This window comes from Haplochromis burtoni, unplaced genomic scaffold (genome assembly GCF_018398535.1).
Source record: "Haplochromis burtoni strain Fernald_Lab_line unplaced genomic scaffold, NCSU_Asbu1 Contig_740, whole genome shotgun sequence".
Classification (NCBI taxonomy): Eukaryota; Metazoa; Chordata; class Actinopteri; order Cichliformes; family Cichlidae; genus Haplochromis; species Haplochromis burtoni.
In genome coordinates this window covers 108,609-127,410 of record NW_024583101.1, presented here as the reverse complement: position 1 = coordinate 127,410, position 18,802 = coordinate 108,609, and the positions used below count along the sequence as shown (strand labels likewise).

The window sequence follows — 18,802 nt, the reverse complement described above, 5'->3', positions numbered from 1 at the left end:
AGAGTGTGTCACAGATTTAGCTCTGTGACGATCAAAGCTACAAAAACCATCATGCAGCTGAGCCTCAGGCAAACCCAGCGCTTTAGAGCAAACTTCCAGGGAAACTCTTCAATAGAGCAAAGTCGAGTCCAGGATGCTGCCGAGAATAGAAACAAATAAATGAAACGAGTCCTCAGAGTCGCACGCAGACGTACCTTCATACCTGCTGCTGTGAAACACCAGTAAAACCAGAGGCTCTGTGGGTGACGTGGGCTCAGTGCCTGCTGGTGGCTGCAGCATGACATCAGCGCGGGTCAGATTTTCATTGGCGTGCACGGCTCGCGTTCAAACAGGCCCATCAGGACCCGTCCGTCCGTCTGTCTGGCTGCATGCCTGCTTCCTGCACGCGTGCAGAGGGAAAACCTGCACAATGAAATGCTCATAACTCATCTGTTTAACTCACCAAGCGTCTCTCACCTAACGGAGTGCTGCTCTACGCTGCGAGGGTCCCGCTCCGACGTTACAGGACACCAGGGGAAAGTCGCACAGCTAACCAGGCGAAACATGCACTTTGGTCTTTGTTCGACTAATTCAACCCAGGCGGACGATTTATGACATAAACTATGTTACAACTTTCAACAGACTGTTTATGGACGAAGGATTTCCCAGAGTGCCGCTTGGATGTGGCAGCATCATCATTCTTCTTGCTGCCCGCTGAGGCTGGATGATGGAAACGTCCACGGCTCCTGTGAACGATGTCTGCACGTCGGAGCAGGAAACACTGACGTCTGTTAGCTGCTCACAGTGCTGAAGCTCCTCAGCTCACCTGTACTGGGTTCTCACCAGTTTAGCACCAGTTTGAGAACTACAGGATAATCTCCCCTGTGGGTTTGTTGGTAGAGACTCATGCAGAACATGTGCAGACCTGCGCATCCTTGTTGCACCGCTGTGCCATGTTCGACACGTCGCCAAAATCATCTCCAGAGACGATTATTAGGCAAGCGAGCCTCTTGATCATACCATCAGTCATCTGCATATGTCCCAACTCCAAGCTGTAAACACTTCAGTGCTTATTCAAGTGTTTACTCTGATTTTGTGGCAACTCAGCTTTTCTCTGAAACACAAAGAAACTGCGTTTTGTAACAAAGTCACATCTGCCCGTCGCAGCTGCTCGCGTGTGGTTTCGTGGTGGAGGTGAGAGCAGGAAGTCATCAGAGCACAAACGGTTAGCACGGTGGAAGCTCCGAGTGAGGCGGCACACAGGGAGCCAGTCATGAGGTCGACCGCAGAGCGGTTTTTCACTTCCACATGAATCAGGTTCAAACCGCCGTCGCGTTCTGTCTGACTCGGCTCGATCTCATCGTCACACATCCAACAACAGAACGTCAGCCTGATGCTGAGCTGCAGACGTCTGTTAGGACGGCCTCTTTCAGACCTGTCACATGATTGTTATCCGGTCTTTAAGTGATGACGTGACGAATCCTACTTCCGGGCCTAAAGTAGTCTGCGTTTAATATGGCTTTTGTGTTGTTAACATGTTTAATGTTTTGTATTTTCTTCTATTTGATCTCAAAAAGCTCCTAAAACAGTCAGTGATCACTGTTGACCTCCCTCGGCTTTTATTACCGCTAATCATTTATTTAAGCTCAGTTTTTAAAACCTTAGGATGTAACTACAGCCCAGCCCATGCAGCAGTATATGAATGACTAACCTCGTATTGTGGATGGATTATCTCAGTTGTTCTCCTGGCTGAAGTTTGGTCCTTTTACAGCATCCTGCCATGCGATTACATTTGTTCCTGACCACCGAGAACACTCACGTTAACTTTTATCGAGTGGAAAAAAAGTTAGCTTGTTTATATTATGCTAACATAGCTGTGTCGCTAGCGGTCACGTAGCACATCATTATATACCAGCTAGCCCAACTTCAGTAACCCTACAAACGTCACTGCTGTTTAGTTTTCTGTCTTCATTTATGCTGGAAGTGATAGCAGAGCTGTACGTTTGAATTTGTTTCCAAAACCCCGCAGTCAGGACATGCTATATTGTATTTAGATAGAAGCTAGCGAGCTAACTCCCTGCTAACTTCTAACTCCGTTAAATGTCATAAATTCCGTTTTCATGGATGCCTGGATGTTAAACTCAATTGTTACACCTGGTAGAGCAGAACGCTGATCATTTTATTAAAGATGAAAGACTTTAGACAGTTTTTCAACTGGAGGCGTGGCGCGGTGCCCCTCCTTTTGGTCGTCCTCCTCGGTCCTGCGTACTCTGGGGCCTCTGGATGTCTGGGTCCTGGATCTCCTCCATACCTGCTTCATACCCTGGAGGACGGGGCTGTGGCTCCCCACACTCCCTAGCAGATCGTTACATGGAGAAACCTTTGGAATGCAAGCATGCTGATCCACACAGGTATGCACACAGGTGTACACACGGGTATTCACAGACGCGGACTACAGCTTTCTTGGCTGCTGCCTCAAAGCACATTGTGCGCTGTCTATCTTGCGTGCTGCACAATATCGTTTATTATTTAGTATCTACTGATATCTACTGCTAGCTAGTTTATTGTGATGGTGCTGTTTTTTTTATTATGTTGCTCTTTGTTGTTTGCTTTCTCTTCTGTTTTTTTTCTCCATACAGGTGACCCAGGTGTTTTTTTTTTTTCTTTCTTCCCCCCTTCTCACCGTCTCTTCTCCCCTTTGGTTTTCTTTCTCTCCCTCTCTTTCTTTCATTCTTTCTCCCTGTCCTATCCCCCAGTCATGTCTGTCCCGTTTGTAGCAACTGAAAATAAAATAAATTCATAATTATAATAAAGGTCAATCAAATGGACCAATATGGCAAGGCCATGATGATCCACTTGGTAAAATAAATCCGCTTGGCATCTTTCTTGGCCTTAAGACAACAATTCTGATGGCTAAAACAAACACACAAAAAACAAAAAAGAAAAAATAACTCCGTAATTCATAAATTCCGTTTTCATGGATGCCTGGATGTTAAACTCAGTTGTTACACCTGGTAGAGCAGAACGCTGATCATTTTATTAAAGATGAAAGACTTTAGACAGTTTTTCAACTCTCAGTGATCCTGCCGGGATCGTTTGATTTATGGACCTGCAGCGGAGTTTGAGCCCAGACACGACTGGTGACGTCAGACTTAACGACCAGATTGTGATTCTCAGAGTTAAGAGGAAGTTCTGGATGTTGTGCACGATTAATGGACCGTAAAATGTTTCATTTCTCTTTCATCTTCTTGATTTATTTATTTTTAATGTTTGAAACATTCAGAGTGATTCATTGTTAAGTTATTTCAAACAAGCGTCCTCTCGTCTCCACGCCGACCTGCTGAGCGTGGGCGAGCGCAGTTTCTGAAGGCCGTCCAGGTTCAGACGCCGTACACGGGCCTCCATCAGTACTGATGGATTATTGATTATTTATTTAGTCCTTTTAACTGGAGATATGAAATGAGTTCCAAACTTGCACCAGTGCAGACGAAGAAAAGCTCGTTCCTTCTCGTTGTCGTCTCGAAACTTTGGAGGAAACTGTATTTCCGGGCTGCTCCTGGTTTCCTCTATGAGCGTCTTCTTCCTGCTCCTCTTCCTTACTTTGGGTTTCTTGCTTGTTTCGTTCGTCGCCTCTGTTTCAGCCTGTGATGTCCTGGCTGTCAGACAGACTCTTCGCCCTGCTAATGAGCCGTTCCCTCTGCTGTCATTATGACTTCACCTCCTCTCAGACTTAAATGGCTTCTTTCCTCATTTCTTCCTCCAACTTTCCCCTGAGGGAGCGACCTGCTCTGTTTCCACTAAACTTAAACTAAGTTAAACATCAGGAGCATCGAATCCGTCAATCAAACAACAGGATATGAAACATGTGCAGCAGCGGGAAACCCTCAGCGTCCGCCTGTTTCCTCACGTTAGGATTAAAGTGTGACAGCAGCAGCTCCCTCTGAGGAGAGACGCTCGCCACAGCGCTAAACTCTGTCTCCGCCCACTTTAACCACAGACTGCTTCATCAGCATGAAGAGCCTCAGCTTCTGAGCAGCTGATCAACAGTTTTTAACTTTATTTGTCATAATTAATAACCTTCAGTTACTGTGGTTTGGACTCATTAAGGTCAGACTGCTCTAAGTACAGTTTCATATGTATGATGTCACTGAATGGGTGTGGCATACGGGCATCTCCACCCCCACCTGCTGCTTGTAGGTGAAAGCCAGTCAGAAAAGGGTGACATTAGAATATGTGGAGCAGGTCAGGCGGTTCACTGTGTTCAGCATCTTCAGGTCAGATAAAACTCATTTCTCCACATTGTCACGATTTCTCTTTGATGAGTGCTTGTTGGAAGTTTGCTCCGACAGGAAACAGGCCTGAGCTTTACACTGCTGCTCACAGAGCCCAGCTTTGCACAGCAGGTCACAGAAATGAAGACGTGCACGAGCAGCGGCGACGCTGTCATTCATGAGTGCGACAAACCGTCAGGCATGACTGCGATGAGCAGGGTCAGGGGGTTGCAGGGGAAGCTTGAGTGGATTTAACCCCAGCAACACACGGTGAGTGATGCTTTAATGGGAATCGGAGCTCTGTGAACGCCCTGTTGTGTGAATGTTGCACATGTCTGGATCCCTGCAGCCAAGAGATTCTAACTCACGAGGTGTTCACACATCACTTCCTGTTTGGCAGCACATCTGGACAAAGAGCTGCAGTTTTTAGACTGAGCTGTGGTGGGACAGCAGCACTCAGAGCTCCACAGTCTCTGCAGGACTTTCCACTTTTCTTACTTTCATGTGTATAAAATTCACCAATTACGTTCTAACAAATATGGATCAGGTGGACAGAAACTCTGGACTCTATAACAGCGAACTCGATGCTCAGGCTGAGCTTTGACACAAACCAGAGTCGTTTGGGTCATTAGTGGGTCAGAAAGTGCCAGAAACCTCCATGGAAACCAAATAAATCAGTGACCCGCACCGGCTGTTTCCTCAGACTCGATCTGTCACAGTTATTGACGGGACAATCAAGACGTGGGCGTCAGCTTCAATCGCTCTTTTCCCACTTTTACAAGCTCCAGCTCTGGTTGCTGGCTTGGCTCGGCCCGCCGCACATGTGGTACAATTAGCCTTCGCTTCATCGCGCATGTGTTCCTGGTTTCTGTGGTATTTCAGTCATTTCTGAGCTCCCACGGGAACCGCAAAAGCACCGCCGACCAGCCGCGGGGGCAAACCGAAGACTTCTGAGGTCTGCAGTTAAAGGTGGCAGTAAAGACGGTGAGCTCTGTGAAGCACACGAGGGAGCACACAACACTGCATGTGTACGAGCATTACAGGTGCTTTAGCTACACAGAACAATCAAATATCAATACTCAGGTAAATGAACCGTTTTAGTTTGTTTGCAATTTAGAATTAGGATCATTCATTTGTAATAATTGTAGTTATACAATAATGAGTTTGGTATTATGTTTCAAACTGTCAAATTTACATCATCTCAGTGTGAAGCTGCATCAGCTGACTGATCTTCTTCTTCTGTAGCTTAAAATCAAGTTTGACTCGTTCCTGTATGAGGATGTATGAAGGTAAATATCTGCGTGGTTTCATTAGAAGCCTGGAAGTATTGTCCCCAGCATCAAATCTTATTTTGAAGGAATCACTGGGAAGTTGCTGACCTCTGCTAAACTTGTGTCGGTAGAACTGTGAGGTTTTCAGACTCTTTGTGATCTGAGCAGGATTTAAAATTCAGACGAGGTCGCAGCCTGAGCGCACCACGCTGTGAGACTGCACTGCTGCTCTCTTCATGCACAAAGTGCAAATATTGCTGCAAAATCCTCAAACAAAAGCACGCCAGGAAGTCACGGAGCACCATGGTAATACAAAGCTCGTGGTGAGAGGGTGGAGGTCATCGGGTCATGAAGCTGGTGATAAATTTGGACCATAAAGCCCTGAGTGTGCCTTCAGGTGTCGTCTCACACCACACGTCTAAACTAAAGGCAGCTTCAAAACTGAGTCACTCCCCAAAGACACTCACATCGCTAAGGTCTGCAGTTAGGGGCGTGGGCAGGTGGCTGCAGGTGTGCAGTCCGGCTCAGGTTGGACGTGACCTACCAACAAGGCTTGCAAACATCATCCAAACACATTCTTGCAGCAATAAAACAGCACGAGGGACTAAAAATGTCTCCCAGTCCCAGGAGTCCTTCCTCCATCTTTACTTACAGTCTATGCTTTGAATCAGCACAGAGTGTAACTTTGTCCAAACCTGCAGTCACACATGAATGAAAACTGTCACGCACCTATTTTACATCCTCTCTGAGCAACACGAGCGCCTGCAGCCATGCGCCTGTGTGGAGTCAGCTGGGTCCTTCAGCGCCCGCTAACCAGCAGAGCGTCCTGCAGCGGGGGACGCAGACCCCTCTGAAACACATGAGCCCCTGAAAACATCTAAAAATCAGATGTTTTCCATCTCCAGCCCTCCGCCCAGCGGGGACCTGTAAAGCCCACAGAATTACATCAGAGGGAAACAGAGGAGGAAGAGAGGAGAGAGGGAGGAAAAATTCTTCAAGTATGAGAAAATTTTACTGCACTCCTCCTCCCCTCCTCTCTCTCTCCGTCCATCACCCTCCTCGTCCTCCTCCTGCCGGTCAGTCAGCGAGAGAGCCGGACTGAGACGAGACTTCAGCACCGCTGAGGGAAACTCCTCACCTCTGAGCAGGTAGGATGCTGCTGCAGGAACAAACTGCTGGGTTTACACCTGAGAGCGAGGTTCATAAACATTTAATATGAATGTAACGCAGAGCAGATTTCATTTGAAACTTCATCATTTAAACAGCAGAACTGTGCAGCCATGATTGCTGCTTTTCTTTATTCGAGGGCGAGGGTGAAACGAGCAGCTGCTGTTTTACATTCAGTGCCGACGATGTTTCAAAAGGTTTTAGCTTCATGTTTCATTTATTTTAAATTGCTTAGATGTTTATCTCTTTATTTTTTATGAGCTTTGCAAGAACACGAGTTTCATACTTTGGTCATTTTTATGACTTTTACAAATAAACTGAAAAGATTTCTTTTTATTTGTTGGTTGAAAAAAGATTTAATTGTTGGACTTTTGAACTTTTGTCTGTTTTCTGTCAGTTTAACGACCAAATTAATTTGATCTCATCAGCTGTAGCTTCACAGGGGAGGATTTGTGGGTTTTGGTGATAATAATTGGCAGCAAATGGAATAGATTCATGTTTTTCAGACATTCATTCATGTAAAAAATAAATCATAATTTCTTTTACATGATCCAACGATGTGAAACGTGCCGGCTGCTGCAGAGCTGTGACGGAAATCATAAAGCAAATATCCAAATCAGGATTTGACAGAGAACCAGGCAGTAATGATGCAGAAATACAGACAAAGTAAAATGTTTTCAGTTTTATGTATAAAGCCAAAGATCAGAGAGACTCGTGCATGTGATAACGCATCCTGCAGCAGAATCGATGCAGGCTTATGTTTGGACGTCGTCTCTGTGACACTGAAGTCTCCGTCCTCTGTGATGGACTGAATCAAATAACTGCTTTGATTAAAAAAAAAAAATCTGCTATTTCACTCATCAGCAAGTCAATCAGCAACCTGCAGGACTAAAAACTTACAGCAGTTCATGACTGCCAATAACTGCAGTTCCTCTAATGTCCACTAGAGGCCACATGTTAGAACATCTGACTTCACAGCAGAATCAAACATTTACAGGTTTACAAGCTGCTAAACAGCTACTTTCCCCCCTTCATGGTAACTGTGTACTGCTGCTAGCTTCATCTCTGAACTGCTTCTTTTTAATGCACTTATCTGACCAATAGCATGGCTGCTGTGAGGGTACACACACAGTCCTTCCTAACATTTCATCACTTTGTTACTTTGCAAACATTAGCAGGAATCTCTGCACCCACTTTATGGAAGCAGCTTGCTAACTGGGCTAGCTAGAATTAGCATTTACCTTAGCGCGCCGCCCTGTTGTCCATATATGCTAACCGGGTTGCAAAAACACTGAGCCCTCAAAACACAGAATCCAGAAACCAGTGGCTGATGTCACAGTAACAACTTCCATTTTTTATATACAGTCTGTGTTGTTGCACCCACAGCTGCCAGATTTCCTCACTGGACTCTTGCTGCTGTGATCCTCTGTGGTCTCGGGGAAGCTTTTGGCCAAAGCATGTAAATGTGCTTCCTGATGTTCCTGATCTTTCATCATTCTGTTAGCACAAATGTTAAAGTTTCACAAAGTCAAACCCGTTTCCTGTTTCTGAGACCTGAGATCGCTCATGTATGTCTGAAGGTTGTGACTGTGTTACTCGATATTAACTAGGTAATAGTAGTTTCTGGAGTTGCACCCCTGCTTGCTGGTTTGAAGCCAGAAGAACATTTATAGGGTTTATAAGATCTCCTCCTCCTGGTCATTACAGTTCTATCAAATGATTAACCTGAGTGTGGGCGTGGAGCGACAGGTTTGTCACATAGTCTGGAAGCAGTGAGGGAACAGCCTCCAGCAGCACTGAGAGTAAAGGTGAAGAGCACATGAGAAGCCTTCATGGTGTATTTTGAGAATTTGTATTGCCCTCTTGAGGTTCTCCCGTAGCAGCTGGAACAGCTGTCACAGGCAGCTATTTACAAGGTAATCGTTCTCACTTAGACCCACTGAGCAGAAACTGGCCGAGGTCCAGACGGAGATCTAAATCAAACCGCACATGCAGAAGCCTCTGTGTGTCGGTCGAGTTAGCAGCAGAGAAACATGTGGACAGACGGAGAGGAAAGGTTCAGGGTTCAGGGTTCAGATCCAGAGCTGAGCTGAAGCAGAGACATGATGGACGAGTCCTGAGGACACCTGCATCAAAAGTTAAATTATTCTCATAGGAGGCTTTAAAACAGCCAAAGACAAATAACAGATAGAAGTCAGGCTGGTGCACGCTGAAGCTGAAGAGGCATCAGGATCCACTCATCACAGCTTCACTGCAGACATGCTTGTTTCACTCCAGTGGACTTGGTCATAAAAATACTGAGAGGACACACGAGTGGTTACTGAGGCCGACAGACCATTCACAGAGCTACTTGTTGCTCATAAATATGCTAACAATGTAAAGTAAAAGTCATGTAACCAGGAGGAGTTTGCAGTGTTTCCTCCTGCACATGAACAGGATTTAAGGTGTAAGTATCTAAAGAAGTCTTACAAACATTCACAGAGCTTCAATTTTGCCTCTTTCTTAAGTAAAGAAACTCTAAACTGGGATCTGTTTCCTCAGATGCTCCACACATAATCGGCTGTTTGGGGCCAAATTGCACTTGAAGTAATATTCGGCGTTGCCAGGCCCCGGCCTGATCCGCAAGTCAGAAAATCGGCTGCAGGATAACAAGCTACTCTTTCAGACCAAGTTACTTTTTCCATCGGGTTTTTATTGGCCGCCATGCTCCGCTGACGGGCCCATAAACAGCTAATGGCCCCCTATTCCTGCTAATTGTGTCCAAAGTGGAGTCTGCTGCGCTAACATGAAATTTAAGGTGAGCTTAAATGTGTAATTCTGTGTCTCTTCCAGTGGGAAAACCCATGGAGAGCAAAGGCGAGAGGAAAAAATCCATCACCTCTGTGACTGAAGCGAAGTGAGAGCAGGTCCAGATCTGCAGACTCTTTCCAACTGAGTCCTGGAAGCAACCGGCTCCGCTGTTACCGGCAAACGTCCGTCAGCATCGATTTCCCGAGCGGTCCGGCATCTTTCTCCTCAAACACCCAGGGAAGTCTTCTCCTGGTGCCACCCTGGCGATGCTTCCTTTCATCCCCTGCCTCCTCCTCTTCCTCCTCCTGGCCGGCCCAGCCCTCCTGACCCCGTCGACCTCCAAAGAGCTACAGTTAAGGGGTCAACGGACACCAAGGGACACCAAGCAGGACTCCTTCAAGGTGATTAAGGGGTTAGCTGAGATAAATGGGCCGACTCGTGGTAGTTCAGTGGTCATCTGGGTTAAACGAGGGTCAGTGTGGTTAAAAGGTTCGGGGATTTCTTCTTTATCTGCTTTCATTTGATGGCCCCTGTAACGCCTGATTCCTCAATCACAGGAGTTTTAAGTTTTCATATCTGTCTGCAGATGATTCCTTATTGCAGGAAGAAGCCAGTGAAGGCCAGTAATGAACATACAGGCATCTCATTGTTAGGACGTTTGAATCCAGAAATCTGCTCAGGAGATGATGCAAAAGCCAACTGCACAGTCAGAGTTCAGTTCCAAGCCGTCTGCCGTCCAAGCAAAGAATAAATTGCAGAGACCTATCATCAACAAACTCTCGATGTGTTTTAACTGATGACTGACGTCTTTGCTGCTCTGCGCTCCAGCACATTTTAATGTTGGAAAAAGCAGAAAGTTAAAGCCATGAGCCTCCTGCGCCTTCTGTAATATATCTACCCCGGCATCGCCGGACTAATGTGCAAATGTGAATTTGTCTGGAACCTTTTTGTTGAGCTCCAGTTTCCAGCGGGCACAGAGCAAACTCAACTAGATAGACGAACAGCCAATCAGAGGAGCTGCGATGAAGGATAATGCTAATGGACTCTTTCAGAAATGACACTATGTGCTCCAGAGCAGCAGCGATTATTTCACCCCGAGCTCAGTAACATGAAAAAAGGTGGCGCAGATGTGCTGCAAGAAATCCACAGTCCAAAAACCTGACAAAGTCCAAACACAGTCAGGAAGACGACTCAAAGGTTTAGACTCAAACACACTGATGGGAAGATGGACAATACGACACAGGAGGACTCAACCAGGACAACAGGAACGTAGAAACATGAGAAGCCATATGTGGAACCAACCAGCAGAACACAGCATTGAGAACATGAAAACTTAACATGAAACAAAGTGCAATGATTGGTGTTTTCTGCTGTTGCAGGTGGTCATCTCAGAGGGCTGTGCCACTCAGGGTGATGCATCTGATGGGAGTACAGGAGGTAAAGAGTCTGACCTGAAACAAGAACATCCAGAAACTGTAGTTTTTCACAGCAGTGGGGGGTGTTGTAGCTCAGCTCCTACTGCAGAATATAATCACAACCAAATGTCCTCGTTTGCAGGTAAAGAAATTGACCTGGTGCCTGGTTCTCCTCTGGTTCTGACCCATAAGATCAAACTGGTTCCCTCAGATTCGGCATCTGGGTCTGGACCTTGTGGATGCGACGCCGACTTTGCTCCGCTGCGAGAGCGGCTGGAGAGGCTGGAGAGGGAGGTGTCAGCCCTCCGGGAGACGTGTGGAGGGGCTGAAGGAAACTGCTGCAGCTCAAACGAAAGCAAAGGTAAAACTGGATATTTCTATTAGATCGACCACGTTTCTTACCTTCAATATTTATCTGTAGAGCAGAAGGACGCGACTATCAGCGTTAAAGAGGGCACACTTTTATGTCAACAGCACTCTTACAGAGCGCTAACAAGCCTCCGTTACAGAGTTCCCTCAGAAGGTGGAGGAGACCAAAGAAGGAGATAAAAACCTGGTTCAGTGGGTGGAGACAAACTCTCTGTAACGGCTGCATGTTTAACAAGCTGACAGATCAACTTAAAAGGTGGTGAAAGATCAACATGTGACTCATCTGTTGTAAAGTTAGACTTATTTTATATCCACCAAATCACAATAACAGTCACTGGCAGGCACTTTATTTAGGCCAAAGATGTACAGTAATACAGGAAATATCCAACAATCATATGATCCCCTGTTAGCATGCACTTGGCAACAGTGGGAAGGAAAAACTCACTTTTAACAGGAAAACTCCATCAGAACCAGGCTGAGGGAGGGACGATCATTTGTTCTCCAGATCATCCATCAGTGTGTGAATGTTGGACACAAAGCATAGAAACACGGCTTTAACCCTTTAAGACCGACCATAGAACCAAGTCCGCCAGAGCTTATATTATATTTTCACATGCTGTGGAGCCATTTTTGGGAGCATTTCAAGTTGCTATACATCAATACAACCATTATAGCCCAGATTTTAATGATATGTCTGCATTAAGTGCATAGTAATTACATAAATTACAAAAAAAATTGAAAATCGTTTTTGCTTTAAATTACATGTAAGTACAACTCCTCCGGTTTCATATGCAAAAAAATTATTGCGCTAGCTTACGTGGTTGCAGTGTTACCGTGATTTAAAAATAGTTATGCAAAACAGAGCGTGCCGCTCCGACCGGCTTTAAAGGGTTAATGGGTGAATGTTGTATAAAGAGCTTGGCGTGAGTAGAAGAAGTCACCTGATGGAGCCCTACGATAAGCTTTCACAGCTTTATGAACTCTCACTCAGCACTTTTCCCTTCTTAGATCCCTGAAGCCAGTGAGGAGCCGATCTGATGCTTCATGGACGTTTATAATTTTAGCATCTTCATTTTAAATATTCTTAAAGTTCATCACATGCCGAAGCTTTAATGACCGGCTGCATTTCTGTCATTGTCATATAGAAAAGCCACATTTTCATGTCACGTCTAAACACTAAGCGAAACGTGAAAAGTTTTTCATTCACGTGCAAAAAAATAAAAATTCAAACTAAATTTGAGACAGTGATCAAAATCATTCGTCATGCATGAACGAATTCTTTATACCAGGCTGGAAAAAATGATGTTTTTTCATACCAGAGGACTCAAAAGACTTAAAACAGCTGGAGGAGCAGGACCTGCATACAAACCTTTAACAGACACAAAGTCGAGGTCGTGTTTGTTCCACCTCAGTGCCAAAAATCCAAAAGTAATAAATGAAATAAAAATCAAATGTTTTCAAACTTTATCAGAAAGACGTGCAGCAGATCGTGAGTCATGTTTTCAAGGCCTCGAAGCTTCGAGAAGAAATAAGTTCGGGAGCTTTAGGAAAGCCGAGGTTTTCCATCACATGGCTCCAAAGTCACCCACAGTTGATTTCATCAGTGTGGAGCTGATGATGTCCTGCAGCAGCTCCACAGTATGAACCCCAACCAGCCAAAGATCCACTCTAAAAGCACCTGAAGCATGTTGGTGAGGTTAGCAAACAGAAACTCCAGACCAAATGGAGCAATCAGCTCACGCATGGATGAAAAAGTAAATATAAACCGAACTCTGGCACAACCAGCAATAATCCTATTTATGAAAATAAACACTGGGGATGTTTGGGAGGATTCTGTGGCTGCTGATCAAAGAGACGCAAACAGAAAAACATCGCAAGGAGAGGAGGAAACACGAGAGAACAGCGATTAATACGAGTCTGGATCAGCAGGCGCTAACCTCCCCGCCGCTCAGCACGGCGGCGCTCGGCATACAGAGCAGCAGTCGGTCTTACAGCGGCTGATCTTTAGCTCGTAATTACAGTGAAAATGACCCAAGATGTTGTTGGTCTGCAGCACAGTGTGTGTTCATAGCAACATATGTTTAACAAACACTGGACTCTATTGGATTTGTTAAAGAAACGGTCCCTGTGTGCGCTCCAGGTTTTTTTTACTGCCGAATTCTTGTTTTGTGAGGGCATCGCTTTGCAGCAAAGTCTGTGACGGCAGCGTCCAAACATCGACAACACCAAACGTGTACCCGATGCCAAAAATGACACGCCGGAGGAACGGGCCACGAGGAGACGGAGGTGCCGCTCTCTGTTTCCCAGGACGTCACTTTTCAATCTTTGCTCCACGATGACACTCTGGTTCATAAACCTTCCTTTTCACTCACATTTAAAACACAACCAGAGTGTCAACAGCAGCGCAGGATCCATCGACTGCATTACTGTGTGAATCTGCCTCGCACCGTGACCTCGAGCGATAACAGACCAATGAGAGGCCACAGACATGTCTCTGCTGACGATTAGCTCTGTGAGCATGTGGTTTCTATTCTGTAGGTTTTTGTCTTTGTTTGTTTTTTAAGTTGATTTCTTGAAAAGGTTTCTCATCATTTCACATAGAAGTATACAAACATTTATCTGCGTGCAGGTTTTCTGCAGTTTGGTAACGAAACACAGGAAGTGTGGTCTGTGAAGGTTCTCAGTCATCCAGCTCATCGTGGTCTAAGAAGCTTGGAAAGAAAAGCATCTGAACTATTCTCTACTTAATCACATTAGCCAGGTGTGGATCGGTCGTAGGTCACGATCAGCCACGCTTCAGGTCAGCTCATTGTGAAACCCAGCCCCACCCTATCATGTGATGTCCTGAGGTCAGGTGGCCCAGGATGTGAGTGGGCGTTTAAATCTAAATCTTTCTCTTCATGTGTGGAAAGCTGACCTGACAGCTGAGCAGTCTCTGACAGGGTTACAGGGACCCACAGTGGGAGGCGTTATCTACACCTGGAGGAAACGTTAACACTGTGAATGAATGAAATATGAAACATCTAATACAGAGCAAAGCGAAATGAAAATGAAAGTTTTTTGACTTTATTTAACATTACTGGGCAGCTACCTGCTGTTTCCTACACCCTCTTCATGCTCTCTCAGACGTACATCAGACCTGTTGAAATTTTCACCACCATCTGCTATTATGTGTTCTAATAGCTTTATGTTAATCTAATAAAAAAAGTAAAGTAGACTAAAGCTGTATTCTACTAATAGAATATGTGTTTTTCTTTGAGTGTGTGATTGGATTAATTTCAGAGATGATCACATTACAAACTGGCAGAGAGCTGTGTGTGTGTACTTGTATTACCTGAAACATGGGGACCCATAGATTGTGAGGATATGGGGGTCTGATTTGTGTTAGGGGGAATAAAGTAAGACTGTAATTTACTCCAAAATCATTACCCAAAACTGGATAAAAAGTTAATGTCCTGTTTTTAGTTTGGCTTCAGAAAAGTGAATGTTTTGTCTTCTGAAGTGATGGAAACAGGAGAGGACTGTTTGTGCGTCTCTGTCTTCAGCTCTGTGCCCAGTGTGATCTCAGCCCCCACCTCCGCCCAGTCCACCCTCTGCACCGCAACAACACACACACACACACACACACAGGGGATAATCAGTCACAACAAGGCTGTGTTACACTCTATTTAGAGAGGATTAGACGTCCACCCCCCTTCACTCTACCCCCAAAACTGAGGCAGTGCAACAAAGGGTAACTATCTGGTTCTAACTCATTCAAGACGCTTCATTCATCCTCCAACAAACCACATTTATGACTGAAGTGATGCTGATGGCCGCCTTATGTTTTGGATATCTAAGAATGCATTTGACCTAGTCAATACTATGATGCAGGATATCTGCATACCGTCAATTAATTCTTCGATCTTAAATATGATCAACCTATCTCTAATGATCGGCTATGTCCCACAGGCCTTCAAGCTGGCTGTAGTTAAACCTTTACTCAAAAAGCATCTCTAGACCCAGCAGTCTTAGCTAATTATAGGCCAATCTCCAACCTTCCTTTATATCAAACATCCTTGAAAGAGTAGTTGTCAAACAGCTAACAGATCATCTGCAGAGGTTTATTTGAAGAGTTTCAGTCAGGTTTCAGAGCTCAGCACAGAAACAGCTTTAGTGAAGGTTACAAATGATCTTCTTATGGCCTCTGACAGTGGACTCATCTCTGTGCTTGTCCTGCTAGACCTCAGTGCAGCGTTCGATACTGTCGACCATAATATCCTATTAGAGCGATTAGAACATGCTGTAGGTATTACAGGTACTGCGCTGCAGTGGTTTGTATCATATCTATCTAATAGACTCCAGTTTGTGCATGTAAATGGAGAGTCCTCTTCACACACTGAGGTTAATTATGGAGTTCCACAGGGTTCAGTGCTAGGACCAATTCTGTTTACATTATACATGCTTCCCTTAGGCAGCATCATTAGAAGACATAGCATACATTTACACTGCTATGCAGATGACACCCAGCTCTATCTGTCCATGAAGCCAGATAACACACACTCGGGTTTCCAAAAAATAAGTCAGGATTTCTTTTAGGATCTCTGAACTGATGTCACAGATATTGTAGCTTGGTTCAAAATGGTTTAAAGTGAATTTAGCTTGTTGCCGTGGTGATCAGGAACCTGTTCTTGACCTCTTCCTGTCCATCAGGTGCAGGATGCTCCATCAAACCAGAGACCAAGGAGTGCCCCAGTGAGTGCAGTGATCAGGGTCGCTGCGAGGATGGCAAGTGTGTCTGCTTTCCTGGATTTAGCGGGCCGGACTGCAGCCAGTCCAATTGTCCCGGGGACTGCAGCAACAACGGGAAGTGCGTGAATGTTCAATGCGTGTGCGATCCTGGTTTCACCGGTCCTGACTGCTCCCTGAAAGCCTGCCTTGATAACTGCAACAATCACGGCAGGTGCGAGAAAGGCAAATGTGTGTGCAACAGTGGTTTCACAGGTCCCAGCTGCTCCGATGAATCCTGTCCCGGAAACTGCAAAAAAAGAGGGGTCTGTGTTAACGGACAGTGCGTGTGCAATCCTGGTTTCACCGGTCCTGACTGCTCCCTGAGATCCTGCCCCGATAACTGCAACAATCAAGGCAGGTGTGTGAACGGCAAGTGTGTGTGCAACAGTGGCTTCACAGGTCCCAGCTGCCTCAACAAATCCTGCCCCAGCAACTGCAACAGGAGGGGGCGCTGCATTAACGGGCAGTGTGTGTGTAATCCTGGATTCGCTGGGCCAGACTGTTTAAAGAGGACATGCCCAGACAACTGCAATGACCGTGGGAGGTGTGTTAACGGTAAATGTGTCTGCAACAGTGGCTTCACCGGTGCAGATTGCTCTGAGGCAGTCTGTCCTGAAAACTGCAACAACAGGGGGCGCTGTGTGAATGGACAGTGTGTTTGTGATGATGGATTCACTGGCGAGGATTGCTCTGAAAGAACATGCCCAAATGACTGCAACGACCGTGGCAGGTGTGTTAATGGTAAATGCATATGTGACAGTGGATTCACAGGTGACGACTGCTCTGAAAACACCTGCCCCAACAGCTGCAACAACAGGGGGCGCTGTGTTAACGGACAATGTGTCTGTGATGATGGATTCACTGGTGAAGACAGCTGTGATAAAAGCTGCCCCAACAACTGCAACAACAGGGGGCGCTGTGTTAACGGACAATGTGTCTGTGATGATGGATTCACTGGCGAGGATTGCTCTGAAAGAACCTGTCTAAACAGCTGCAACAACAGGGGGCGCTGTGTTAACGGACAGTGTGTCTGTGATGATGGATTCACTGGTGCAGACTGCAGTGCTAAAGGCTGCCCCAACAACTGCAACAACAGGGGGCGCTGCTTCAGAGGGAGCTGCGCGTGTCGTCGGGGGTTCACAGGACCAGACTGCAGCCAGTGTCAGGAGGGGATGACTGGGCCCAACTGTGATGTCGGTGAGTCAAATCTTCTATTTATCTTCTCCATATCTATCTATCGAGATATCGAGATATCGAGATATGTGTGCACGAACAGCACAAAGGAGCAAAGTTGCTCCCAGTGTAAATGCTATAATTCACTGTTTTAAGAAAGACAGCTTGTTTATTTCCCCACCAAGCCTCTTTAAATTTGACTTGGTAGGCTTGGCTTTAACCACAAATATTCAAGAGCTGGTTACATTTATGGTGGGGGCATGGACGGAACCAGAAGCTGAACAGTAAGGTGGAAAATGAAGCCAAAGCACCAAAACTGCACTTCCTGTAATGTCAATCCTGACCGATTACTTTGCCCAACAATACAGCAGGAAAAATGTCAACAGTCTGGTAGACAAACATCTTGATGCATGCTCAAACAAACAGGTAAGTAAACCCCCAAGGTTTGATTCTGTTCATCTGGATGTAGAGCTTTCAGTGGGAGAAACGTTTCGTCAGTCATCCAGGTGACTTCTTCAGTCACCTGGATGACTGACGAAACGTTTCTCCCACATCTACGTCCAGATGAACAGAATCAAACCTTGGGGATCTGGTAAACAAACATAGTTTTTGTTCCTGTAGATAATAATCTCTTAACATCAACTACACCCAGGGTGAATTTCTTAAAAGTTGGAGTGCATAGTGGTGTGGGTTAAAGTTAGGGACATGGTTACATTGGTGTATGTCTTTCCTTTATTTTGTGTAAAATGCATGTTTGTGTCTCATTCTTATCTGAAGAACATTTGTTCACCATGACAGGATCACATTTAATTGCAGTGGGAATATCTGTTTGCAACAAATGTGCACAAACCACACATTTCTTCTAAAACTGTCATTCTGGGGTTGTTTAATTTGATACAGTTTTGCAGCATCAGCCGAGCTGCGTACTTCTTTCAGCCATGTTTTCTTGTTGTTGTTGTTGTTGTTGTTGCCATTGTTGTTACCAGGGTGTGGTAGGCTATTAGCACGCCTGTTTGGAGGCTGTTCACGCTGCAGTGATCCGAGTGACGGAGCAGTTTCATTACCAGAGCGGTAGAGTCCAGACCACATAAAAACTCCCTCAGACAGCTGCACAGGACAGCCGCATGTGTGTGAGAGTTTTAAGTGTTTTCCCAAATGCAACTGACCACTTACTGGAGTGGAGGGAGGGATGTCCCACAGCCTGACAGCCCACTGAGTAAACTCAGAGTGGGCAGCAGAAAGTGTGAAGTATGTTTCCATCCACCTGCTGCAGAGACCCCAGTGATGACATAATCAGGAGAAACTGTTGGCATATTTAAATGATGCACGAACGTTTGATTGGAAACAGGTTTTTTGTGAACACTGATTTTCCTTCCTAAACATAGCTACAGATGCAAATACATAACACCGAGCCAACATCCAAATATTATGATTCCCTTTAGCCAACGTTGCCTTTTCACATTATTTTAGACAGTTGTCATTTATTTCTTTAAAACATGCAAGTTTTTGCTGTTATTATATTATTTGGGGGGAAGACTGCTCTAGTCACTCCTATACTGAAAAAACCTTCTTTAGATCCTAACACCTTTAACAACCT

General features: G+C 45.4%; 1 protein-coding gene across 2 annotated transcripts in view; it reads left to right on the top strand.

Annotated features, from left to right (window-relative positions):
* Nucleotides 1-5,436: 5,436 nt before the first annotated feature.
* The window catches only part of LOC102300507 (tenascin), a 46,832-nt gene continuing 33,466 nt past the window's right edge, over nucleotides 5,437-18,802 (top strand). The window contains exons 1-5 of one of the 2 annotated variants that reach the window (XM_042215511.1): nucleotides 5,437-6,669; nucleotides 9,521-9,879; nucleotides 10,858-10,915; nucleotides 11,036-11,254; nucleotides 15,955-17,229. In XM_042215511.1, coding sequence (XP_042071445.1) covers nucleotides 9,745-9,879; nucleotides 10,858-10,915; nucleotides 11,036-11,254; nucleotides 15,955-17,229 — 1,687 coding nt within the window. In that variant the 5' untranslated portion in view covers nucleotides 5,437-6,669; nucleotides 9,521-9,744. The remainder of the gene's footprint in view (nucleotides 6,670-9,520; nucleotides 9,880-10,857; nucleotides 10,916-11,035; nucleotides 11,255-15,954; nucleotides 17,230-18,802) is intronic. The other variant, XM_042215512.1, reaches the window with a different exon arrangement.